Raw genomic sequence first — 27,542 nt, 5'->3', positions numbered from 1 at the left:
ATTGAAGGAGAAGCCTTAATTGAGTGTAAAATAAAATGAATTGGCATAGGCATAGAGTTGGAGGTTGGGGTCAGTAAGCATGAGTCCTACATCATTTGTTGAAAAGACTATTTTCTCCACGTGAATTGCCTTGGCACCCTCATCAAAAATCATTTAACTGAAAATATGAGGCTTTATTTGTTCAATCTCAATTCTATTTCAATAATTGGCCCTTATGCTAGTAATATACCATCTGGTAGTTTTTTGTTTTTTTAAAAAAATAAATTTTTATTAATTTTAATGGGGTGACATCAATAAATCGGGGTACATATATTCAAAGAAAACATGTCCAGATTATCTTGTCATTCAATTCTGTTGCATACCCATCACCCAAAGTCAGATTGTCCTCTGTCACCTTCTATCTAGTTTTCTTTGTGCCCTCCCCCTCCCCCTCTCCCTTCTTCCCTCCCCCTGCCCCCCCCCCCCCCCCCGTAACCACCACACTCTTGTCCATGTCTCTTAGTCTCATTTTTATGTCCCACCAATGTGTGGAATCCTGCAGTTCTTGTTTTTTTCTGATTTACTTATTTCACTCCGTATAATGTTATCAAGATCCCACCATTTTGCTGTAAATGATCCGATGTCATCATTTCTTATGGCTGAATAGTATACCATGGTGTATATGTGCCACATTTTCTTTATCCAGTCTTCTATTTTTTTTTTACAGTGGTAGTTTTAATTTCTAGCTTTTTAGTAAGTTTTGAAATCGAGAAGTGTGAGACCACCAACACTGTTGCTGGTTTTCAAGATGGCTTTGGCTGTTCTAGGTTGCTTGAGTTTCCACATGAATTTTGGGATAAACTTGTCAGGTTCTGCAAAGAAACCAGGGGGATGTTGGTAGGAATTGCATTAAATTTGTAGATTAACTCATTAAGTAACGTCATTTTAAGAATTGAGGTACAATTAACATGCTATAAAATTAACCATTTTAAAGTATGCAATTTAGCGGTATTTAGGACATTCACAATATTGTGCAACCACTAGCCTTCTTTAACTTCAAACCTTTTCCATCACTCTGCAAAAATGTACCAAATCCATTAAATGATTACTTCCCATTCCTTTCACTTCATCATGTTTAACCTGTAATCTGCTTTATGTCTCTGTGGATTTGCCTGCTAATGTCATATAAAAAGAACTCACAGCATCGTGACTTTCTGTTTCTGGCTTCTCTCACCTAGCAGAATGTTCGGGAGGTTTATCAAGTGGTGGTATGTATCAGTGCTTTGTTACCTTTTTATGGCTGAATTTTCTATTGGTGTACATCTCTGTTGTGTCTACCTTTGGCCCTTACAAATAATGATGCTATAAACATTTGTGTACAAGTTTCTTTTTTTTATTATTTATTTTATTTCAGAGACAGAGGGAGAGTCAGAGAGAGGGATAGATAGGGACAGACAGACAGAAACAGAAAGAGATGAGAAGCATCAATCATCAGTTTTTCGTTGCAACACCTTAGTTGTTCATTGATTGCTTTCTCATATGTGCCTTGACCGTGGGCCTTCAGCAGACCGAGTAACCCCTTGCTCGCGACCTTGGGTCCAAGCTGGTGAGCTTTTTGCTCAAACCAGATGAGCCTGCGCTCAAGCTGGCGACCTCGGGGTCTGGAACCTGGGTCCTTCCGCATCCCAGTCCGAAGCTCTATCCACTGTGCCATTGCCTGGTCAGGCTGTGTACAAATTTCTTTATGGACATGTTTTCACTTTTGTTGGGCACATTCCTAGGAGACAAGTTTATATCTAACATTTGAGCAACAGCCAAACTTCTCCACAGTGACTGCAGCATTTACCTTTCCTCCACCAGTGTATGAGGATTCCTATTTTCCCACATAGTTGCCAATACTTATTTTGTGTTTTTGTAATTATTACAGCTACTCTAGTTGATATGAAGTGGTATCTCGTGGTTTCAATTTGCATTTCCTTGATGATCAATGACGGTGGACAAATTTTTTTTTTTTTAGTGAGCAAGCAAGAGAGAGAGTCGGGCCGGGGGGGGGGGGGGGGGGACAGACAGACAGGAAGGGAGAGAGATGAGAAGCATCAACTCATAAGTTGTGGCACCTTAGCTGTTCTTTGACTGCTTTCTCATACATGCCTTGACCAGGGGGCTCCAGCCGAGCCAGTAACCCTTACTTAAGCCAGCGGCCTTGGAGTAAGCCAGTGACTTTGGGGTTTCGAACCTGGGTTTCAGCATCCCAGGTCAACTCTCTATCCACTGCCACTACCTGGTCAGTGGATTTATTTTCATGTGCTTTTGCTCATTTATATATCTTCTTTGATGAAATGTCATTCAAGTCCTTTGCCCCTTTTCTTTCTTCCTTCCTTCCTTCCTTCCTTCCTTCCTTCCTTCCTTCCTTCCTTCCTTCCTTCCTTCCTTCCTTCCTTCCTTCCTTCCTTTTCTTTTTCTTTTTTTTTTTGTGACAGAGAGAGAGAGAGAGAGAGAGAGCCAGATGGGGGACAAACAGACAGAAAAGGAGGGAAATGAGAAACATCAATTCTTTGTTGCGGCTCCTTAGTTGTTCATTGATTGCTTTCTCATATGTGCCCTGACTGGGCGCTACAGCAGAGTGAGTGACCCCTTCCTTGCACAAACCAGTGACCTTGGGCTTCAAGCCAGCAACCATGGGATCATGTCTATGATCCCATGCTCAAACCAGCTACCCCACACTCAAGCTGGCAACATCGGAATTTCGAATCTGGGTCCTCTGCATCTCAGTCTAATGCTCTCTCCACTGCACCACCACCTGGTCAGGCTCAATTCCTTTGCCTTTTAAAAATTGAGTTGCTTGTCTTTGTTGTTGAGCTGTAAGAGTTGTTTATGTATTTTGGAAATTAAACCTTTATAGATATGTGAAGGGCAAATATTTTCTCCCACCCTGTAGGTTATCATTTGACGTTCTTGGTTATGTCCTTTGATGCACAAATATTTCTATTTTGATAGTCTGATTTATATATTTTTTCTTTTGTTTCTTTGGTTTCAAAACTAAGAATTCATTGCCAAGCCTGAATTTGTGAAAATTTTCCCCATGCTTTCTTCTAAAAGTTTTATAGGTTTAGCTCTCCATTTTAATTTTTCATCTATTTTGTGTTATATTTTGCATTTGGAGTGAAGCAGGGGTCCAACTTCATCCGTTTCCGAGTTATTATCCAGTTGTCCAGCACCATTTGGTGAGAGACTCTTCTAATGGATGAGAAGTCTTGGCACCCTTGTTGAAAATAAATTGGTCAAAGGTGTTTTGGTTTATATCTAGATTTCAATTCTGTTCCATTGGTCTTGTTTTCTATCTTTTTGTTAGGAGTTTGTTTTGATTACGGTAGCTTTGTAATAAGTTTTCAGATTGGGAAGCTGAGTCGTTTCCCGGTATTTCTATAAGAATTTAGAGGGTGGGCTTTTCCTTTGGAATTTGGATGGGGTTGCGCTGAGATTTTATTTTGCCTCAAGGCATGTTACCACCTTTACCAACAGTTAATCTTCCAATACTTGTATGTGGGATGCTGTTTCATCTACTTACTCATTTTGTTGAGCAATGGTTTTAGTTTTTAGTATAAAAGCCTTTCACAACTTTAATTCTTTCTAGTAATTAAGATTATGTTTGTTGGCTCTGGCTGGTTGGCTCAGCGGTACAGCATCGGCCTGGTGTGTGGGGGACCCGGGTTCAATTCCCGGCCAGGGCACATAGAAGAAGTGCCCATTTGCTTCTCCACCCCCCCCTTCCTCTCTGTCTCTCTCTTCCCCTCCTGCAGGGGAAGGCTCCTTGGCCTCCATTGTTGAAATGGAGCTCCATTGGAGCAAAGATGGCCCGGGCGCTGGGGATGGCTCCTTGGCCTCTGCCCCAGGCGCTAGAGTGGCTCTGGTCGCAACAGAGCGACGCCCCGGAGGGGCAGAGCATCGCCCCCTGGTGGGCAGAGCTTCGCCCCTGGTGGGCGTGCCGGGTGGATCCCGGTCGGGCGCATGCGGGAGTCTGTCTGACTGTCTCTCCCCGTTTCCAGCTTCAGAAAAAAAAAAATACACACACACACACACACACACACACACACACACACACACACAAAAAGATTATGTTTGTCTACAAATAAAATCTGTCAACAGTGGCTTTACCATATACTGGGTTTATTTACCTCACATAAACGAAGTCTCGCGATGTGTCAGTGGAAGGATAATACAGAAGCCCTGAAACATCCAAGAGTCAAATACTTTCCATTTTTCTTCACCTATCCTTAGGAGCCAGGTCTCACTTCATGATTCAATCCACTCGCCCCAAGATGACGTCTGCCTCCTCCTTCATGTCTTTCTTTTTTTTAAATTTAATTTTATTGGGGTGATACTGGTGAACATAATTGTATAAGTTTTAGGTTCCCAATTTCTACAATGTATCTCTGTACACCCACCCTATTGTGTGTTCACTCCCCCAAGCCAAGTCTTCTGTTTTTTTTTGAGTAAGACAGAGGAAATAGAAAGAGTGACATCAAAGGTGTCTGCTTATAAGGCCCTGGCTGGTTGGCTTAGCGGTAGAGCGTCGGCCTGGTGTGCGGGGGACCCGGGTTCGATTCCTGGCCAGGGCACATAGGAGAAGCGCCCATTTGCTTCTCCACCCCCCCCCCCCCGCCTCCTTCCTCTCTGTCTCTCTCTTCCCCTCCCGCAGCCAAGGCTCCATTGGAGCAAAAGATGGCCCGGGCGCTGGGGATGGCTCCTTGGCCTCTGCCCCAGGCGCTAGAGTGGCTCTGGTCGCGGCAGAGCGACGCCCTGGAGGGGCAGAGCGACGCCCCTGGTGGGCGTGCCGGGTAGATCCCGGTTGGGTGCATGCAGGAGTCTGTCTGACTGTCTCTCCCCGTTTCCAGCTTCAGAAAAATACAAAAAAAAAAAAAAAAAAAAAAAAAAAGGTGTCTGCTTATATCTCACAGGTAAAAACTACCTGCCTGGCTCACTTAACTGCAAAAGAAGGATAAGGCAGTAGAAAATGGTGCTTGCGTCAACTAATTTATAGTCTCTTGACCTACCACACCGTTGCCGATTTTCTAAAATTGCACCTTGTAATTTATATGTTGGCTTATGAGTTATTTTGGATTAACTCTAATTCTGGAAAATTGATTTGTGAAATAATTTTATCAAACTCTTCCTAGGAAAAACACAATCCACAGATGGAGTTTACTTTTGAAAACTTGGCAGTCACTGTAGGTGATTTCTTTGGAGCTGGGACAGAGACAACAAGCACCACCCTGAGATATGGCCTCCTGCTCCTGCTGAAGCACCCAGAGGTCTTAGGTATGCCCCATGTGCTGGGCAGGCTGGGCTTACAACAAGCACCACCGTGAGATATGGCCTCCTGCTCCTGCTGAAGCACCCAGAGGTCTTAGGTATGCCCCATGTGGTGGGCAGGCTGGGCTTACAACAAGCACCACCCTGAGATATAGCCTCCTGCTCCTGCTGAAGCACCCAGAGGTCTTAGGTATGCCCCATGTGCTGGGCAGGCTGGGCTTCAGAAACAAGGTTGGAAAGACACGGCAAGCACATTCCATCTTGTTTCTCTTAGAGAAGTGTCGTTATTAAAATTTCTGTTTGACCTGCCTAATTTTTCCAAGTTTAGAAAAGGGGAAATAATGGGACATCTTTATAAAATACAGGCTGATGACTGAGGGGAAGGGCAACACTTGTGGGCAGCAGTGAAAGCAGTAAACCTATGCCTGGATTTCATGAGGTTATTTGTGGTAGGCACAGCTGGCAAGTGTGGCCCGGGAATACAAATTGGTTTTATTATAAAAAGGCTACTCAATTTGAACAGTAGGTATATTCTTGCACAGACCTCTCCTCATTCTGAAAATGCAGTGTTCTAACGGAAACTCTCCTTCCTAAAGCGTAAGTTAAAATCCTAGAGATTTAGTGAGGCTGTCTGAGATAATTTCCACAATCTAGAAAGCGTTCTAAATATTTAGATTCACAAGAAACGTATTACTCTTCAGGTTTAAGAGATTGCGTAAAGGGATTTTGTTATTTCAGAAGTCTGTTTTCCAGAAAGGGTTGATTACCAAAATAAGAGTTTGGGGTGAAGGGGTCAATAATATAATCTTTTACAAAGCACTTTATGTTAGAAATGTACTTTTCTTCCTTCCTTCCTTCCTTCCTTCCTTCCTTCCTTCCTTCCTTCCTTCCTTCCTTCCTTCCTTCTTCCCTTCCTTCCTCCCTCCCTCCCTTCCCACCTCCCTTCCTTCCTTCCTTCCTTCCTTCCTTCCTTCCTTCCTTCCTTCCTTCCTTCCTTCCTTCCTTTTTATTTATTTTAGTGAGAAGAGGGGAGGCAGAGTCACAGACCTGAGCATGCGCCTGACTGGGATTCATCTGGAAAACCCACTAGGGGATGATACTCTGCCCACCTGGGGCTGTGCTCTGTTGCTCAGCAACCAAGCCATTTTTTTTTTAGTGCCTGAGGTGGAGGCCACAGAGCCATCCTCAGCGTCAGAAGCCAACTTGCTCAGACCAATTGAGCCATGGCTGCAGGAGGAGACAGAAGGGAGGAGGGAGGAGCAGATGGTCGCCTCTTCTGTGTGCCCTGACTGGCAATCAAACCCAGGATATCCACATGCCAGGTCGATGCTCTACCACTGAGCAAACCAGCTAGAGCCAGAAATTTACCTATAAAGAGGCACAATTATGCATAGCAGTTTAGAAATACACATTATTGCCTGGCTGGATAGCTCAGTTGTTTAGAGCATCCTCTCAATATGCCAAGGTTGCAGGTTTGATCCCTGGTCAGGACACATATAAGAATCAACCAATGAATGCATAAATAAATGAAACAACAAATTGATCTCTCTCAAATAAATAAATAACATTTTAAACAAAAACATGCATTATTTTGTCCTGTGTCAAAATGTCACTAAAATGATTATAAACTAATTCAAATGAGAATTAGTCCTTTAAAGCTGACTAAAAGGAGGTCAGGAAACTGTCAACAAATCTTCAGCAAATTTTTGAAAACAGAGAACATGTTGAGGGAAGATAATAAACTCAGGATTGAGGATCAAATTGTAACCTCAATGTCAGAAAAGGAAGTTATAGGATGAGGAAAAGCTATTTGTGTCTTTTATTTTTATTTTATTTTTTTGTATTTTTCTGAAGTTAGAAACAGGGAGAGACAGTCAGACAGACTCCCGCATGCGCCTGACCAGAATCCACCCGGTACGCCCACCAGGGGGCGACGCTCTGCCCACCAGGGGGCAATGCTCTGCCCCTCCGGGGCATCGCTCTGTTGCGACCAGAGCCACTCTAGCGCCTGGGGCAGAGGCCAAGGAGCCATCCCCAGCGCCTGGGCCATCTTTGCTCCAATGGAGCCTCGGCTGCGGGAGGGGAAGAGAGAGACAGAGAGGAAGGAGAGGGGGAGGGGTGGAGAAGCAGATGGGCGCTTCTCCTGTGTGCCCTGGCCGGGAACCGAATCCGGGACTTCTGCACCCCAGGCCAATGCTCTACCACTGAGCCAACTGGCCAGGGCGCTATTTGTGTCTTTATATCCCTATACGTTTTGGTATTTGGATGTGCTAGGTTTCAAAAAAATGTAGAGGTAGAAACAGATTGAAAAAGGAGGTAGCTTTCCCTGCCCAGGTCCCTTTGACAACTCCTTTTATCAGGTAACTAATTCTTCCCAATACGATAAAGGGGGTTTACTCTACGAAGAAGTGAAAGCAAACTGGCCCTACACTCAGGGACACTGGGCAGTGACCGGGCGAGAGTGATGTGTAGGGCTGAAAAGGTTAGAGAAGAATCTGTTTCTTGAATTAAGAGACTCTTAACTTCTTTCTCCATCCTGCTTCCTGAAATTCAGCAGCCAACTTTAAAAACATAGACAAAAACAAAACAAAACTAAATAAAAACTCCAGAGAGTAAATGAGTCAGGAGGAAAAACCTCTGTAGTTTGCCAGATAGATAGAAAATTCTCTTGACATGTATAACAAAGTTGATGAAGTAAAAAACATCCATCTAAAAAAAACACACACATACACACACACACAAAAAACAAAAAACAAAAAATCTACCTCAAGACACAGGGCCATGGAATTTCAGAATACTAGGATTAAAAAGAAAATCATTCCCTGGCCGGTTGGCTCAGCAGTAGAGCATTGGACCAGTATGTGGAAGTCCCAGGTTCAATTCCCGGCCAGGGCACACAGGAGAAGCGACCATCTGCTTCCCCACTCCTCCCTCTTCTCTCTCTCTCTCTCTCTCTCTCTCTCTCTCCCTCTCTCTCTCTCTCTCTTTCAATCTCTCTCTTCCTTTTCCACAACCATGGCTCAAAAGTTTTGAGCAAGTTGGCCCGGGGTGCTGAGGATGGCTCCATGGCTTCTTTTTTTTTTTTATTTTATTTTTTTATAGAGTCAGAGAGAGGGATAGATAGGGACAGACAGACAGGAATGGAGAGAGATGAGAAACATCAATCATTAGATTTTTGTCACGCATTGCAACACCTTAGTTGTTCATTGATTGCTTTCTCATATGTGCCTTGACCACGGGCCTTCAGTGGACCAAGTAACCCCTTGCTCGAGACTGCGACCTTGGGTTCAAGCTGGTGAGCTTTGCTCAAACCAGATGAGCTCACGCTCAAGCTGGCGACCTTGGGGTCTTGAACCTGGGTCCTCTGCATCCCAGTCCGATGCTCTATCCACTGCGCCACTGCCGGGTCAGGCTCCATGGCTTCTTTTTAGGTGCTAAAATAGTTTCATTGCCAAGCAACAGAGCAGTGGCCCCAGATGGGTAGAGAATTGCCCTGTAGATGGCTTGCTGGGTGGATCCTGGTCAGGGTGCATGTAGGAGCCTGTCATTCTGCCTCCCTGACTCTCACTTAATAAAAAAAATAAAAATAAGTAAAAAAAATATCACAAAAACTTCCAGGGAGCAACATTGTATCATGTGTAAGGATTAGGATTCAGAACACCATTAAAATTCTCAACAGAAACTATAAAATTGTGTGTTAATAAAAAGAGTATACTGTATTCTTAGCCATGTACATTTGACAAAATCTTTACCCTCTCTTTTTCCTTTTTCATCCAAATATCTGATGTCATGTCAGAAGGAGTCATGGGTTCAAGGAAACAGAACGGCTCATCAGGGAGGTTGCTACATACCAGACCTAGAAAATATCCACTTCAGAATGATTAGGTGGATAAAGCAGGTGTAACAGGAGACACCCAGAACAAAAGAGAAGTGGTCGATTATTTGAAAACATCTACCTTAGTACCTGTATTTAGAAACAATTCAAATCAAGACATAGAAAATTATGAATTAAATTAAAGAATCATAGTTAAGTCCAAGAAAGTACCAAAAATGAAACATAATCATAGTTGTCTTGCCAGGAAGGATTGTTTATGTAGTCAGAATGATGTTAAAATGTGGTCTAACTACATTGGGGAAAACGTAATAGAAGAATTGTGTGTGTTTTATTTATTTATTTATTTATTTATTTTATTTTTTGTATTTTTCTGAAGCTGGAAACGGGGAGAGACAGTCAGACAGACTCCCGCATGCGCCCGACCGGGATCCACCCCGCACGCCCACCAGGGGGCGACGCTCTGCCCACCAGGGGGCGATGCTCTGCCCCTCCGGGGTGTCGCTCTGTCGCGACCAGAGCCACTCTAGCGCCTGGGGCAGAGGTCAAGGAGCCATCCCCAGCGCCCGGGCCATCTTTGCTCCAATGGAGCCTTGGCTGCGGGAGGGGAAGAGAGAGACAGAGAGGAAGGAGGGGGGGAGGGGTGGAGAAGCAGATGGGCACTTCTCCTGTGTGCCCTGGCCGGGAATCGAACCCGGGACTTATGCACGCCAGGCCGATGCTCTACCACTGAGCCAACCGGCCAGGGCCGTGTGTGTGTTTTATATGAGGTGGAGATAGAGAAGTAAATTCTCACTTTCCATACCAGGAAATCAGATATTGTGTGAAAATGGGTAAGTGAGAAATAGGAGAGAGTCATTATTTAGAAATAGAACATATATTTCAGAAGAAACTGCTAGCATATTCAAATTAGTCACACTGGCAAGTTGGAGGATGAAGAGAATGCCATTGCAAATTGCACACACACAAACAAACAACACATAAATGCACAAAACATACATTATAATTCTCTTTTTCAATCCACATATTATTTTGATATAAAATTAATATTTGGTTTTCTATTTTTCTCTTTTTACAAAGACTAATTTCTTGACTTATGCTCTGTTTGTATTTTGAAACATTTCATCATTTCTCCCCTGGCCAGTTGGCTCCATGGTAGAGCATCAGCCCAGCTTGTGGAAGTCCTGGGTTCGATTCCTGGTCAGGGTCCACAGGAGAAGCAACCATCTGCTTCTCCACCCTTCCCATCTCTCTTTATTTCTCTTGCTCTTCCCCTCTCACAGCTATGGCTCAAATGGTTCAAGCAAAGTTGGCCCTGGGCTCTGAGGATGGCTCCATGGCCTTAGCCTCAGGCACTAAAATAGCTCTATTGCTGAGCAACAGCTGTGGCCCAGCTTGGCAGAGGATCGCCTGGTAGGGGCTTGCAGATTGGATCTCATTTGGGGCACATGCAAGAGTCTGTCTCTCCTGCCCTGCCTCTCACTTAATAATAATAAAAAAGAAACATTTTATCATTTCTTTATTATTAGGTATGCTGATATACAGGTATGGATTGATGTATCTTAAGCCTAGCTTGTAGCAGAGTTATGTATATCTATTATGGCAGTTATTTCTCTACGTCTAGATGTATTTCCTGACATATAATTGATTTCTATTTGTTTTAGTGAGAGAGAGAGAGACAGACAGACGGACAGACAGACAGACAGGAACAGACAGGAAGGGAGAGATAAGAAGCATCAATTCCTCGTTGTTAACACTTTAGTTGTTCATTGATTGCTTTCTCATATGTGCCTTCACCATGGGACTCTAGCAGAGAGTGAGTGATCCCTTACTCAAGCCAGCAACCTTTGGGCTCAAGCCAGCGACCATGAGATCATGTCTATGGTCCCGCACTCAAGTTGATGACCCTGTGCTTAAGCTGGATGAGCCCACACTCAAGCCAGTGACCTCTGGATTTTAAACCTGGGTCCTCCGCATCCCAGGCCGATGCTCTATCCACTGCACCACTACCTGGTCAGGCTATAATTGACGTTGATAATGATGTTGAGACACCTTCATATTGCTTCATGTATCCCTGAATCAGTATGTAAATGTGGTAGGTATTTTTCTTATTTTCCATCAATTTTACTTGTGTTTTATTAGCTAAAGCCCAGGAAGAGATTGATCATGTGATTGGCAAGGACCGGATCCCTTGCATGCAGGACAGGAGCCGCGTGCCCTACACGAATGCCATGGTGCATGAGATCCAGAGATACATTGACCTCCTCCCCACTAGCCTGCCTCATGCAGTGACCCATGACGTTAAATTCAGAAACTACGTTATTCCCAAGGTAAGGTGTATTTCCCTCACACTGACCTCGGTGGTCTTGAAGTTCCCAGTTATACCACATGGTTTTCATTCTCTACCAACACAAGATGAGAGAAGTGCAAAAATGATACATGTGGCAGCATGATGGAGTCTGTGTTGTTTCTAGTTTAGACTATAAACCTTTATAACAGATTTTGACATCTGGCAGTGTAGGTCTTCCAGTTTGTTCTGCTTCTTTGATATTGTTTAGCTAGTATAAGCTGCTTATATTTCCAAACTGATGTTAGTATTAGTTTGTCAATTTACCAAACAATCTGCTGGGATTTTTATCAGGGTGACATTAGATCAATTTTGAAAGTCTTAACCTCATGATACATTGACTCTTTCAGTTAATAAATATGATACGCTCCCAGTTGGTGTGAGGGAGGAGGCGTTCTTTAATTTTCTTAATAATTTTTTTTAGCCTGACCAGGTGGTGGCACAGTGGATAGAGCGGTGGATTGGGATGCAGAGGATTCAGGTTCGAAACTCTGAGGTTGCTGGCTTGAGCGTGGGCTCATCCGGCTTGTGCGTGGGATCATAGACATGACCCCATGGTCGCTGGCTTGAAGCCCAAGGTCAGTGGATTGAAGCCCAAGGTCGGTGGCTTGAGCCCAAGGTCTCTGGCTTGAGCAAGGGGTCACTGGCTCAGCTGGAGCCTCCTGGTTAAGGCACATATGAGAAAGCAGTCAATGAATAACTAAAGAGACTAAGAAGCTGCAATGAAGAATTGATGCTTATCTCTCTCCCTTTCTGTCTGTCTGTCCCTATCTGTCCCGCTCTCTGTCTCTCTGTCTCTGTCACACACACACAAAAATTTTTCAGTGCATTGAGCATTGGCTTGCAAATATTTTCTTTTAATTTTTTAAATTTGTTTATTTTTTTACAGAGACAGAGAGTGAGTCAGAGAGAGGGATAGACGAGGACAGACAGACAGGAATGGAGAGAGATGAGAAGCATCAATCATTAGTTTTTCATTGCACTTTAGTTGTTCATTGATTGCTTTCTCATATGTGCGTTGATCGCGGGCCTTCAGCAGACCGAGTAACCCCTTGCTGGAGCCAGCGACCTTGGGTTCAAGCTGGTGGGCTTTTTGCTCTAACCGGATAAGCCCACGCTCAAGCTGGCGACCTTGGGGTATCGAACCTGGGTCCTCTGCATCCCAGTCCGACGCTCTATCCACTGCACCACCGCCTGGTCAGGCGGCTTGCAAATATTTTGTGTGCTTTTTCATAGCTACTTAATACTACTCTTGTTATTATACATTTTTAAATGCCTTTTCCATTTTTAAAATCTGATACATGTAAACATAATTGATTTTATTTTTTTGATGACTTTATATGTTACAACCTTGCAAAATTTAAAAATCACTGCTGATAATTTATAGATTAATCTTCAACTTCTACATACATTATCGTGCTATCTGGGTTAATATTCTTTTTTTTTTTTCTGAGAGAGAAGAATAGAGAGAGAGAGAGAGACAGAGGAATCAACTTGTTATTCCATTTAGTTTTTCTATTTAATTCTGCACTCATTGATTGCTTTTTCTACGTCTCCTGAACAGGGATCAAACCCCTCACTATGACGTGATGGGACCACACTCTGTTTATTAAGCCATCTGGCCAGGGTTGGGTTAATATTATTGTTTCATTCTAACTTTATTTCTGATTTTCAAGAAAGCGGAGGTTTAACATCTGACTATTGAGAATAATGTTGTATGTACATTTTGGTAGATGTTCTTTATAGATTAAGAAGTTTACCCTCTTATTTTTCATGATTTGTTGTCATGAATGTGTATGTAATATTTTCATATCAACTTTCTGCATCTATTGGTATGGTTGTATATTGACCTCACTTTTTCCACTCAAAGTACACATTTAATTTTTTAAATTTTTTTAAATTTTTTACAGAGACAGAGAGTGAGTCAGAGAGAGGGATAGACAGGGACAGACAGGAACGGAGAGAGATGAGAAGCATCAATCATTAGTTTTTCATTGCACGTTGCGACACCTTAGTTGTTCATTGATTTTTTTCTCATATGTGCCTTGACCGCGGGCCTTCAGCAGACCGAGTAACCCCTTGCTGGAGCCAGCGACCCCGGGTCCAAGCTGGTGAGCTTTTTGCTCAAACCAGATGAGCCCGCGCTCAAGCTGGCAACCTCGGTGTCTCGAACCTGGGTCCTCTGCATCCCAGTTCGACGCTCTATCCACTGCACCACTGCCTGGTCAGGCAAAGTACACATTTTAGGTATACATACACAGATGGATTTAATGTGGTAAATTTTGTTAAGAACGTCTGTATTTAAATAAAAAAAAATTTTGGTCTACAATTTTTCTTTTTTAATATTTTATTGTCATATTTCTGATATCAAGGCAATGCTGGCCTCATAAAAATAGATAGAAAATGTACCCTAATGTGGGTTTATTTATTTATTTATTTATTTTTTAGAGAGAGAGACAGAGTGAGAGAGACAGACGGACAGGAAGGGAGAGAGATGAGAAGCATCAATTCATAGTTGTGCCACCTTAGTTGTTCATTGATTGCTTTCTCATATGTGCCTTGACCTGGGGCTACAGCAGAGCAAGTGATCCCTTGCTCAAGCCAGTGACCATGGGGTCATGTCTATGATTCCACGCTCAAGCTAGTGACCCCACATTCAAGCTGATGAACCCATGTCAAGCCGGATGACCCCGTGCTCAGTGTCCCAGGTTGACACTCTATCCTCTGCCCACTGCCCTATCAGGCCAGGCATATTTTGATTGTCTTTCCTTCTTCTTGTGGTCACTTAGCCATTCATGTCTTTGAAATCAATGCATGGCTTATTATTTGTCAATGTCTAAGACTATCAACAGAATACTTTGCAAAAATGTAAGATTGATTTGTGATATATATATATATATATATATATATATATATATATATATATATATATATATTTGGTCCTTTCTAAAGAATATTTGCCACAACAGGGTCTCAAAGATTTACCTTTATCTATTTTATTTTATTTTATTTTTTGCTGTTTATTTTTAAATTAATTTTAATGAGGTGACATTATTTATTTTTTAATTAATTTTAATGAGGTGACATTAATACCTTTATTTATTTTTAAAACTTAATTTATACTTTTAGCGAATACATTTATATCACTGATCCATTCTGGTATATTTTTACTTATGTTGTGAAATAATGGTCATGCTTCCTTTATATCTTTATGAATATCCAGACATTTGAGCAATACTTGATGAAAACATACTGGCTTTTGCATTTCTTTTTGTATCTTAAAGAAAATATTTTATATATTATTTGTTTAAAAATATACAAGGGAATAATTTTAAAACTAGAGTTACAGACCTTTTATATGATAAATTAAGAGGATGGAATTTCCCCCCACATTTGCATAAAAACATTTTAAATCTAAAAACATATGCATATATAAATAATATATAAACTTGTATTCTATTTACTTTTATATTTATCTATTTACCCATCAACCCCTCAACATTTCAATGCATTTTTCCCAGTAACATTGATTTTTGTATGCGGAAAATAGCATTCGCACTTAAGAGTTATCACTGCTAAAACATTATCTAACGTACAGCCTATATTTAAATTTCCCCAATTTTCCTAGAATATCTTTTATTTAATTTTTTTAAAATTTTACTGAGAGAGGGAGGTAGGTAGAGAGAGACAGGAACATCAATCTGTTCCTGTATGTGTCCTGATGGGGGATCGAACTGGCAACCCCTGTGCTTCGGGACAATGCTCTAACCAACTGAGCTATCCAGCCATGGCTAAAATATCTTTTATAATTTTTCTTTCTTTGCAGTTAAGGATCAAAGCAAGCAACAAGCATATATTTTGGTTATCTTTCCCCTTTAGTCTCTGTTATCTATTCCCTTTTCTCTGTTCTTTTCTTTCAGTACCTTTATTTTTGTGAAGATCCAGGCCAGTAGTCATGTAAAATATTCCTCAGGCTGGTTTTGTGTGGTTGTTTTCTAGAGATTAGATTCCAGTTACAATTTTGGTAAGAGACCAACATAGGTGTTTTATATGTTCCACTGAAATTTATTGGGGAAGTGGGGCACATAAAGTTACTAATCCCATTATTGGCTACATTATGTTCTTCACCTAATCAAGTGGCATCTGCCAGAACTCTCCATAGCAGAGGTTTTTTTTTCTACATTTAATTATTAAAAACCTACTGCATGTACTTTAGGACTCTGTGAATATCATACTTCCCAATTATTTACCCAACAGTTTTAGCATTAATTGATATAACTTAACTGAATAGTTGCAAAGTGATGATTTTTTCCCCTAATTTTAACATTCTTTCTGGTTTTGTTAAATAGGATTAATCTGTAATGAACTCTACCCTGTATTTTATTTATTTATTTATTAAGAAGAAATTTTTATTATAGTTGGCAGATAGTTATATTAGTTTCAGGACATAACATTGTGATCCAACATTTTTAAAAATTTTATTTTTCAATTATAGTTTACATTCTATACTATTTTGTATTAGTTTCAGGAACATAGCATAGTAGTTACATAGTCATATATTTTACAAAGTGGCCCCCCAATATTTCCAGTATTCCCCTGGCACCATATATAGTTACTACAATATTATTGACTATTTTCCCCATGCTGTACTTTACATCCCTGTGACTATTCAACACTTATTAATCATGTGATGTGCTCAGCACACCAAGTCTAGTAACCATCTGTCACCATGCAAAGCCATCACACTATTATTGATTATATTGCTCTTCATCTTTTTATTATTATTATTATTTTTTATAGAGACAGAGAGAGAGTCAGAGAGAGGGATAGATAGGAACAGACAGGCAGGAACGGAGAGAGATGAGAAGCATCAATTATCAGTTTTTTGTTGAGACACCTTAGTTGTTCATTGATTGCTTTCTCATATGTGCCTTGACCGCGGGCCTACAGCAGACCGAGTGACCCCTTGCTCAAGCCTGCGACCTTGGGCTCAAACTGGTGAGCTTTGCTCAAACCAGATGAGCCCATCCAAGCTGGTAACCTGGGTCCTCGGCATCCCAGTCCGACACTCTATCCACTGCGCCACCGCCTGGTGAGGCGCTCTTCATCTTTCTTATCCCTCCTTCCACCCTTCTCTTCTCTGGCATCTATCAGTTTGTTCTTTGTTTCTATGTTTTTAAATTAAGACAATCTACATGACAGTGGTAACACTAATATTTGTTACTATACTTATTGTTTATTAAAAAAATTTTAATTTATTGATTTTAAAGAGAGAAGAAAAGGAGAGAGACAGAAACAGAAACATTAACTTGATACTTATTGTTATTATCACAGAAGAGATTATTTTTAACTAGATCAGATGTCTATTTAGAAAAGCTCTAGCGACAGATAAATTCAGACATTTCAAGCTCCAACAGAGACTTCTTTTTTAAATCATAATCTACATATGAAATGAGGAAAGATTGAAGTGATAAAATAAAATGGGTAGTGGGGACATATACCAGTGTCCAAACATGGCGATCAGCAGAATGGATTCAGAAGGTCTGGTACCCTAGGACTCATGTACTCAGTACTTCAGATGTTATTGGAATTCACTTTGGCAACATCACTGCCACTGATCTTAAACCGATCATTGAATACTGCTTGTTCTCTCGGGTTAAACCCGTGATGGTGAACCTATGACACGCGTGTCAGCACTGACACACGTAGCCATGTTCGATGACACGTGGCCGCATGCGGCTGCATACCAGAGAAGTATGGGGTCACATGCTGAGAAGGACGTTCCATTCTCGGCTCCTGCATGGCCATGTGCAGTAGCCAAGGATAAAACATTTGCTGTAGTGTAGACACTCTGTGCTGTAGGCCAAAACAACAGAACTCTGGCACAGAGCGTCTAGTTCTGGGACTTCCGGTTAGGCCGTTAGAGGATCTTTGACCTCACTTCTGGCCAGAGGAGCAGGGAGCAGTGGAATGCCACGGGGGACACATCTCTGGGGGCCCTGTGATCGCCATTACCAGCAACCACATAACCACAGCAACCATCATCCAATCTACTGTTCTGGGGTGTCATGGATTTCTAATTGACCATCATTACTGAGATAAGTGAGGGGGAGGCTGGGAGAGGCGAGGGCCTGTGCTATGGGTGCCGTTTCCCGCCATTAGAAATAGTGTCAGCCATCTTAATTTACATAAGATGCAACTTGCAGAGAAAGCCTCTTCAACAAATGGTGCTGGGAAAACTGGAAAGCCACATGCAAAAGAATGAAACTCGACTACAGTTTGTCCCCTTGTACTAAAATTAATTCAAAATGGATCAAAGATCTAAATATAAGACCTGAAACAATAAAGTACATAGAAGAAGACATAGGTTCTAAACTCATGGACCTTGGTTTTAAAGAGCATTTTATGAATTTGACTCCAAAGGCAAGGGAAGTGAAGGCAAAGATAAATGAATGGGACTACATCAGACTAAGAAGTTTTTGCTCAGGAGGAGAAACTGACAACAAAATAAACAGACAGCCAACTAAATGGGAAATGATATTTTCAAACAACAGCTCAGATAAGAGCTTAATATTCAAAATATACAAAGAACTCATAAAATTCAACAACAAACAAACAATCCAATAGAAAAATGGGAAGAGGGCCCTGGCCGGTTGGCTCAGTGGTAGAGCGTCAGCCTGGCATTCAGGAGTCTCAGGTTCGGTTCCTGGCCAGGGCACACATGAGAAGCACCCATCTGCTTCTCCACCCCTCTCCCTCTCCTTCCTCTCTGTCTCTCTCTTCCCCTCCCGCAGCCAGGGCTCCACTGGAGCAAAGGTGGCCCAGGCACTGGGGGTGGCTCTATGGCCTCTGCCTCAGGCGCTAGAATGGCTCTGGTTGCAACAGAGCAACGCCCCAGATGGGCAGAGCATCGCCCCCTGGTGGGCATGCCAGGTGGATCCCGGTTGGGCGCATGTGGGAGTCTGTCTGACTGCCTCCCTGTTTCCAACTTCAGAAAAATACAAAAAAAAAAAAAAAAAAAAAAAAAAAAAAAAAAAAAAAGGGAAGAGGACATGAACAGACACTTCTCCCAGGAAGAAATACAAATGGCCAACAGATATATGAAAAGATGCTTATCTTCATTAGTTATTAGAGAAATGCAAATCAAAACTACAATGAGATACCACCTCACACCTGTTAGATTAGCTATTATTAACAAGACAGGTAATAGCAAATGTTGGAGAGGCTGTGGAGAAAAAGGAACCCTCTTTCACTGTTGGTGGGAATGTAAAGTAGTACAACCATTATGGAAGAAAGTATGGTAGTTCCTTAAAAAACTGAAAATAGAACTACCTTATGACCCAGCAATCCCTCTACTGGATATATACCCCCAAAACTCAGAAACATTGATATGTAAAGACACACGTAGCCCCATGCTCATTGCAGCATTGTTCACAGTGGCCAAGACATGGAAACAACCAAAAAGCCCTTCAATAGACGACTGGATAAAGAAGATATGGCACATATACACTATGGAATACTACTCAGCCATAAGAAATGATGACATGGGATCATTTACAACAAAATGGGTGGATATTGATAACATTATACGGAGTGAAATAAGTAAATCAGAAAAAAACAAGAACTACATGATTTCATACATAGATGGAACATAAAAACGAGACTAAGAGACATGGACAAGAGTGTGGTGGTTACGGGGGGGGGGAGAGGGAAGGAGAGGGAGAGGGGGAGGGGGGGCACAAAGAAAACTAGATAGAAGGTGATGGAGGACAATCTGTCTTTGGGTGATGGGTATGCAACATAATTGAATGACAAGATAACCTGGACATGTTTTCTTTGAACATATGTACCCTAGTTTATTGATGTCACCCCATTAAAATTAATAAAAATTTATAAAAGAAAAAGATGCAACTTGCAGAATTTCAAGACAGCATCTGGGCTCAGGTGTTTGTTTACTTGAGGTCAAAGCTTGAGAATCTGGAAAGGTGCCACTTGGAGAATCAAGAGGAGTGCCACTATGAACAGGAAATTTAGAGTGCCTGGAACCAATTACCAGACACTTTTAGCACCCTGAAAAATATAGCAATGGCTTTACTCACAATTTTTCCCTCTACATATTTTTGTGAGACCTTATTCTCAGTGTTAAATAATATCAAAACCAACAAAAGAAACAGACTGACAGATGAAGGTAGTAGCGCTTGCTTGGGCTTGAAGTGTACAAAATACCGACCTTCAACTGAAGATTTAGCCAATGCAATTCAGCAACAAAAAAGTCACTAATAGGCAGGTTAGTTAAAGAATTCCCCCTCCCCTCAGTTATCTTATTTCACAGCACCCCACACAAGTTAAATAATATCTAGACCAACAAAAGAAACCAACTGACAGATGAACAAAGAAGTCACTAAGCAGGTAAGTTAAATAATTAGTTTTTGGTTTATTAAATAGTTATATATTACAATTATGCATTTTTGTTATTTAAACTATAAATATTGCAAAATTATGGTTTTTTTTCTTGCAGTGACACACCACCTGAGTTATGCTCGGTTTTTTGGCAAATTTTGACACACCAAGCTCAAAAGATTGCCGATCACTGGGCTAAACTGTCCCTCCTCTTCTTTGGACCTAACATTCCTCCTCATCTATAGATCCTAAAATTGGACTAAATGACTTGCACCTTTCTTCCAGCCCCATGACTTCTTTATAACTCAGTTTACCTCTGTGCTTCCCAGGGCACGACTGTAATACCATCTCTGACTTCCGTGCTGCATGATGACAAAGAATTCCCCAACCCAGAGAAGTTTGACCCCGGCCACTTCCTGGATGAGAGAGGCAACTTTAAGAAGAGTGACTACTTCATGGCTTTCTCAGCAGGTAATACAAAAATATTTTTTTTTCAGTACTTCAAAGACAGGGCATCTTGTGGGATCAGCTGGAACACACGTAGTGGGACTGATAGAATTGCTCTTTGTCCACGACCAGAGGCACCACTCCCAACGCCCATGCACTTTCCCTCCTCGTGGCACATCCTCATTGTTAGGCCAGGTCGCTGCTTTGGAGAACTGACTCAGTTCTTCCAGATTCAGAAATGAAATCTGGACTTGGTACTGAAAATATAAGAGAAGTGCCTTCCTTCCAGCCAAAAATAATGGTGTGGTATAAAACTTGAAACGTCAGGGTGTGTTGGAGATCGATGAAGAGTAGATATACTCAGAGCCGAGACAGAGGCTGTGAAGAATGGGATGAAAGATCATGAAACATCAGATGAGGAACAGAAAGTACAACCAATGTATGTGTGTTTCTAGAAAGAGATTGATGAAAACTTGAGAGAGAAGTTAGAACGTGAGAACACTTAATGAAATATTTGCCATAGTGGTGATCCTCAATAACTATTTGCTGGAAGAAGAATACTTGTTAGGGTAAGATGTTAGGTGGATAAGATGTATGTCCACCCTTTCTCCATCTGTTTATCAAACCATTCCATCTGTTTATCAAACCATTCTGCTTTCCATCCATCCATTCAACCATTAATCAAATAATTACTGCACATTCTCGTTCTGGCGTCCAGCCAGTCAGTGTTCAAAGAGTGTCTACTCTGTGTGTGTGTGTTATTTTCAGGAAAACGGATCTGTGCCGGAGAGAGCCTGGCCCACATGGAGCTGTTTCTATTCCTGACTGCCATTTTACAGAACTTTACCTTGAAATCTGTGGTCGACCCAAAGGACATCTCTATCACCCCAGTTTTGAGAGGGTTTGCTTCTTTGCCGCCTCCTTTCCAGCTCTGCTTCATTCCTGTGTGAAGAAGAGCAGAGCTTCCGTCTGCTCCTGGGATGTTTTGTGCTGTTGCCCCTCATCCGGGACATCATTCACCTCCTTCCCTCGGCATCCCCTTTCTGGGAGTCTCTTCTCTGACCTTTCCTCTCTTCATCGTTCCGTTCTCTCAAGAGCCAGGAACATCCAACCTCAATTAAAGGAGAATTTCCTGAGTTTCACTGCAAAAATGGATCTGCTATTCTCCATACTCTGAAACAACTGAATTGGCCAAAATATGCTAACATCATATTGAATGGTACCATGTAGCCGACATGAAATAGAGCGAGCTGATTGGTGTGGGCCAAAGCAGAGCCTCTTCTCTTCTGCATGTTCTAAATAAAAAGTATAATTTTCCGAGTCTGTTCTCAGACTTTCCTTCCTTTGTGCATATTGCAGGTAAGAAATGAAAGAAAATAATACAAAGAGGCAGGCTGGTCCTCATGATGATCAGCACAGAGAAGGGGAAAGGGCACAAGCACAGAAAAGCTCTCTTGGCTGTGACCACTTAGAGCTACCTGAGGGGTTTGGATTTAAAAGAGAGAAAAATTGTGTTCAAGAGCAGCTTCATGTAAGGAAATATAGAGATCAGTAATAGGAATTAAATATAAAGTAAGCCTCGTAAAAGTAAAAATAGAAATGAAAACAAATAAAAAAAACTGTAAACAGGAAATCAGCAGAGAAAAGCAATGAAAACAAAGCTGATTTTTTGGAAGGTTTAATAGAATTGATAAACCCATAGCCAGTGCCCCCTGAGAAGGGAGAAGACAGAAATTGCTATTGTTCAAGTTAAAAGAGGGGCCATTGCTTTGATGCCACGGACATTGAAAGGATAATGAAGGAATATTACGAACAACTCCATGCCCACAAACTTGATAACTTAGAAGAAATGGTCATTTCCTTAAGTACACAATCTGTCAAAACTGACCACAAGAGGGAGTGAAAGCAACACACCATGAAAGGAAACCATGAACTTTCGTCCTCCCAGGGGACACACAGATTCACAGTAACGCGTGAATCAATTAACCTTTGTAAAAAATCCAGAAACTAGTGAATGTGAATCTAGCCTCATCAAATCTAGAAAGAAAAGTGCAGACACACTCTTGCCATACTGCTAACCCTGGCGAAGTGCCATAGAATTGGGCAGGAACCCAGCAACACCCAGCTTCTCCCTGGGGACTGCAGGAATTGGACAGCACATCTGGCATTCCAAACTTTCACAAGCTGGAGGGGCAGTTGCATGAGGAACCAGCTTCTCTATTGCTTGTATTGGAGCACTGACAATACTCGGCATACTCTAGACACCTTGGGGCTGCTAACGGTGTTGACCCTGCAAGAATGAAGACCGGGGCCACCGCCCCAGGTAAAAAGCCATGATGTCCAAAGAAGAATGGGTACTAGAAGAAGGAAGTCATACATAATACCTACAACCGTGTAATCAGCCACAGAAATGAGACCTGTAGTAGTTATAAGTATTTTTCTTTAATTTGATATGAATTTATTTGTATATATTATATAATATCAACTCTTTTATTTTTTTCCCTACTATTGATAGGAAGTATAAAATGTATTAATAATAATTAAGCATGTATCTCAGGGTATTAAAAGGAAAGTTTGACTCAGCTAGAAAAGGGTTAAGTATTCCCTAAAGGTATATCTGGGGAATATGGAACTTCACTTTTTCTTTGGGAGGGAGCTTGAGGGTGTTTTGGGTCGTATCAGGAACAGTTGAGGCATGTTAGATGGAAGCGCTATTTTGCTACTGGAAGTTAAATATGGCTGAATGGGGTGGATAGAATACCAATTTGCCAAGGAGTGGGGCAGAGCTGGTTTTGTATGGTGTAGACTGGTCTAAGCTGGAACTACATTTCCTTCACAGTTTCATGTTTGAGTTGGCCATGAGCTACCTGTGCAAGCTCTGGCAGGTGAAAGGGAAGCAGCAGCCCTTATTTTCTGCAGGAGGTAGTTAGTTGCAATGAGCGGCAGATACAGATGTGCTAGGGGGTCTACCTTGTCCTTGCTCTCCTCTGCTTTGCCACCATCTCTTTTTCCTCCTGCCCTGCTGACCCACAAGCAACCCCCAGCCCATGATCAGGTGCAAAGGCAACAGCCTTCCACGGACCAGAACCCTCCTCTGCTCCTTACTCTTCTCAGTCTGGACTTTACTTTCCCATCTTCCCCCGTCATTGTATAAGTTCTAGTTCCATAAGTTATTAGACCATAAACTCTGCTCTGGGCCTTGGGCAGTCAGCTCAGTGGATAGATCATCAGCCTGGCATGCGGATATCCCGGGTTTGATTCCCAGTCAGGGCACACAGAGAAATGACCATCTGCTTTTCTTCCCTTCTCTCTTCCCCTTCTCTCTTCTCCTTCTCTCCCTCTTCCTGTCCTGCTGCCAGTGGCTCGATTGGTTCAAGTGTTGGCCTCGGGCACTGAGGATAGTTCGGTTGGTCCAAGCATCAGCCCCAGACAGGAGTTGTTGGGTGGGTCCCAGTTGGGGTGCATGTGGGAGATGTGGGGGTCTGTCTCTCTAGCTCCCCTCTTCTCACTTAAAAAACAAAACAAAACAAAATTCTGCTCTGTGTGTGGGTCCGAAGGTCCTAGAGCTTGATGCTCAGAAAAAAGAACAATTAGACCCCACAAGAAGCTTCACTGCCCACAGTCAACTTCCCTGGTTCAACAGACACCTGCCCCCTAGAGGCTGCTAAAAGAGGCCAGCCACAACTGGTCCCTCTGAGTCTTACCTAGCAGCCCTCTGTTTATTCATGGAAATGACCTTGTGAAGCTTTCTGGCAAAGTCTCAGTGGTTTCCAGGTGGAAATGGAGCAAAGTAGATCATGTGAAGCAAATTCTGAGCATTCTCATCACTAATTCCTGGATATGTCCTGTGAGCTTCTTCAGGAAAGAAAAAAGAAAAGCATTTATTTGGGATCAAAGAATTGCAAATCTGAAAACGCAGATTTGGGTAGTGTCCTGGTAGGGAGCCAAAGTCAGAGGTTTTTATTTTAATTTTATTTATTTTTTTTACAGAGACAGAGAGAGAGTCAGAGAGAGGGATAGACAGGGACAGACAGACAGGAACGGAGAGATGAGAAGCATCAATCATTAGTTTTTCGTTGCACGTTGCAACACCTTAGTTTTTCTTTGATTGCTTTCTCCTTTGTGCCTTGACCACGGGCCTTCAGCAGACTGAGTAACTCTTTGCTTGAGCCAGCGACCTTGGGCTCAAGCTGGTGAGCTTTTGCTCAAACCAGATGAGCCCGCGCTCAAGCCGGCGACCTCGGGGTCTCGAACCTGGGTCCTCTGCATCCCAGTCTGACGCTCCATCCACTGCGCCACCGCCTGGTCAGGCCAAAGTCAGAGGTTTTTAAAAGGCAAAAATGGAGGTTTGCATGGGTCATTCACAGAGAATTTTAATGGGTGATCGTGGCAGAAAGCTAACCTTGGCTAATCATGTGGCTATCGCTGAGTAGAAGTCCGTCACTATAACAAGTTGCATCTCTTTTATTGTTCTTGTTATGAATTCAATCATGTGTGGAGTTTAAAAGTTTGTTTGTATAGATTATTCTTTTTCTTCATTATGAGTTTTACTTTCTGCTTATTGACAGGCTGGGCAACTTTTGTTTAGATGCCAAACATTGCAGTTTTAGCTTAAGGCTACAGAATATTTGTATATTCTAATAAATCTTTCTGTGCTTACTAAAATATAGTTAGGTTTCTCAGGAACACTGCGATCCTTCTGAGGGTGGTGTCTAAGCTTTACTGGGGAAGACCAGAGCGGCTGCCAGCCTTCTTTTGCCCTGATACCGAGGCAGTGCCCTTCTGAGTGTCCTACCTGATGTCAAGTGGTTTTGAGAATTTCACTCTGATGATGGTTACAGGAACAAGCATTAGTGCTGTATGAGCCCCAGGTTTGTTCCCTATTCTCCTTTGGTGGTTATTTCTTTGATTTCAGATTGTTTCCTCACACCCACAAGCTGACCAATATAGCCATGGACTTGAGGACCATTTCTGAAGAACTCGGGAGTTCTCTCTGTGCAATTAATTCTTTGCCCTCCTGCAGTCTTCCCTGTGAACTCTAGCTGCCTGAACCTCCCCAGATTCCCAGCTCCTTGATTTCCTCAACTCAGGAAAACCACCAGGTTCTGTCCGAATTCGCACACCTCACATACAGCTTGGAAACTTGCTCTGGGCTATAAGTTAGGCTAAGCATGGTTGCATCTTGTGTGTTTCTTCTCTCTCAGGGACCACTGCCCCTTGCTAGCTGATATCCAATGTTTGAAAATGGTTTCATATATTTTGTAGGTTTTATAGTTGTTTCAGGTAAGAGGGTAATTGTGGTCCCATAATGTAATTATTCCATGTTTCCTGGAAACTAGAGTAGAGATGTAAACTCAGACTGTAGTATTTTGTCTCTAAGAAAACCCTGCCTGATATGACATTTCAGACTAAATGTTTTGAACAATATGAGGGTTAATAACTTCTCAAGAAAATAGTAAATCATTTTTTATAATAGTAAAACCATATTTACATATTTACAAAAGAAATATCTTCTATTACTAGTTTGCAATTGTCCTTTTCTAGTTTGCTTCTTTTGACAGACAGAGATAGAGTCAGAGAGTGAGGAACAGATAGGGACAGACAGACAGGAAAGAAGAGAGATGAGAAGCATCAATTCTTTGTTGCAGCACCTTAGTTGTTCATTGATTGCTTTCTCACATGTGCCTTGACCGGGGGGCTCCATACAGCAGAGTGAGTGACTCTTTGCTCAAGCCAGCGACCTTGGGCTTTAAGCCAGCGACCTTTGGGCTCAAACCAGTGACCATGGAGTCATGTCTATGATCCCACGCTCAAGCCAGCGACCCTACACTCAAGCTGGTGAGCCTGCGCTCAAGCTAGATGAGCCTGCATTCAAGCCAGCAACCTTGAAGCTTTGAACCTGGCTCCCAGTTTGACGCTCTATCCACTGTGCCATCGCCTGGTCAGGCTAGTTTAGTTTTTTTTTTTATGTGATACAAGGGGAGATAGAGAGACAGACTCCCGAATGCACCCAACTGGGATCCCCCCAGTGATCCACATCTGGGGCCAATGCTCAAATCAACTGAACTATACTGGCTATGAGAGAAGAAATGGGAGAGAAGGGCAAGAGGGAGGGGAAGAGAAGCAGATGGTTGCTTCTCTAGCGTGACCTGACTGGGGGTGGAACTTGGGCCTTTCGCACACCAGGCTGATATTCTATCCTCTGGGCTGTAACATCCACCGGGTACAAGAACAAATGTCGGAGACTTTCAGGAGTATAGATGTTTCTTTATTGGCCAGTTTAACCTGCGCAGGGGCGAATTCCCTGATGTCCAGAGACACCGTACTCACAAGGAGCTGCAATGGGAATCGCACCTAGCGCTCACAGCTAAGTCTTTTTATAAGCTCAGCAAGCAAGCAGTTCATAGAAGCAAATGTAGCGGTTAGCTATTGGCTAATTCATAATTATGTAGCATAACAACCCAAATATGGAATGGAATTTTTCAAAATTCTGCAAGTCTAAACACGTATACTGTTATTGTGTGGTCAGTGAGTCAGTATCTTGAACAACCTTGGTCATGGCATTCCTAACAGTCAGGGACAGGACCTGCCTGTACACTTAAGTTCCCTGTTCTGTTAGTGCCTTGCCTATATCCTGTTATTTTAAACATTCTGATCTTTTCTTGGTCTTTACATGAGCCAACTGGCCAGGGCCACAATGGTCTCTTTCAAAAAGTCACTTCTAAACAAAATTTTTATTCAAGATGACAAATTTTTTTACTTTCTTTTCTTTTAAGTGAAAGGAGGAAAGATAGTGAGAGAGACTCCTGCATGTGCCCAGACTGGGATCACTCAGCAATCCCTGTCTGGGGCTGATGCTCAAACCAATTGAGCCAATGGCTGCAGGAGTGGAAGAGAGAGAGGAGGGAGAGAGCGGGGAGAGAGATGGTTGCTTCTCTGGTGTGCTTGACCAAGAATTGAACCCAGGACGTTCATATACCAGGCTAATGCTCCATACACTGAGCGAATTGGCCAGGGCCAAATTTCTTTTCAAATATTCATTTGGAGATGTTTTTTCTTTATAGTCATAACCTAAAAATAAACTCTTTGTAGTCGCTTTTCTACCGCTCTTTATTTCTGCTTTTATCCCTAAGTACACTAACTTGATAAAAAGGGTGTCACTTGTATTGATTTTTGTTAATATAAACAGTTAGATCCATTCTGCCTAATGTTCATGAAGGGATT

The 27,542-nt window shown here is 42.2% G+C and overlaps 1 protein-coding gene across 1 annotated transcript in view; it reads left to right on the top strand.

The window, feature by feature from the left end:
* Window positions 1-21,639, top strand: part of LOC136384735 (cytochrome P450 2C18-like) — a 55,758-nt gene extending 34,119 nt beyond the window's left edge. Inside the window, exons 6-9 of the mRNA XM_066355272.1 lie at window positions 5,157-5,298; window positions 11,267-11,454; window positions 20,201-20,342; window positions 21,087-21,639. Of these exons, the coding sequence (XP_066211369.1) occupies window positions 5,157-5,298; window positions 11,267-11,454; window positions 20,201-20,342; window positions 21,087-21,268 (654 nt within the window). The 3' untranslated portion in view covers window positions 21,269-21,639. The remainder of the gene's footprint in view (window positions 1-5,156; window positions 5,299-11,266; window positions 11,455-20,200; window positions 20,343-21,086) is intronic.
* Window positions 21,640-27,542: the final 5,903 nt, after the last annotated feature.

Source organism: Saccopteryx leptura, chromosome 13, assembly GCF_036850995.1.
Source record: "Saccopteryx leptura isolate mSacLep1 chromosome 13, mSacLep1_pri_phased_curated, whole genome shotgun sequence".
Lineage (NCBI taxonomy): Eukaryota > Metazoa > Chordata > Mammalia > Chiroptera > Emballonuridae > Saccopteryx > Saccopteryx leptura.
Note: the sequence above shows the minus strand (reverse complement) of the source record. Positions and strands in the feature narration are given on the sequence as shown.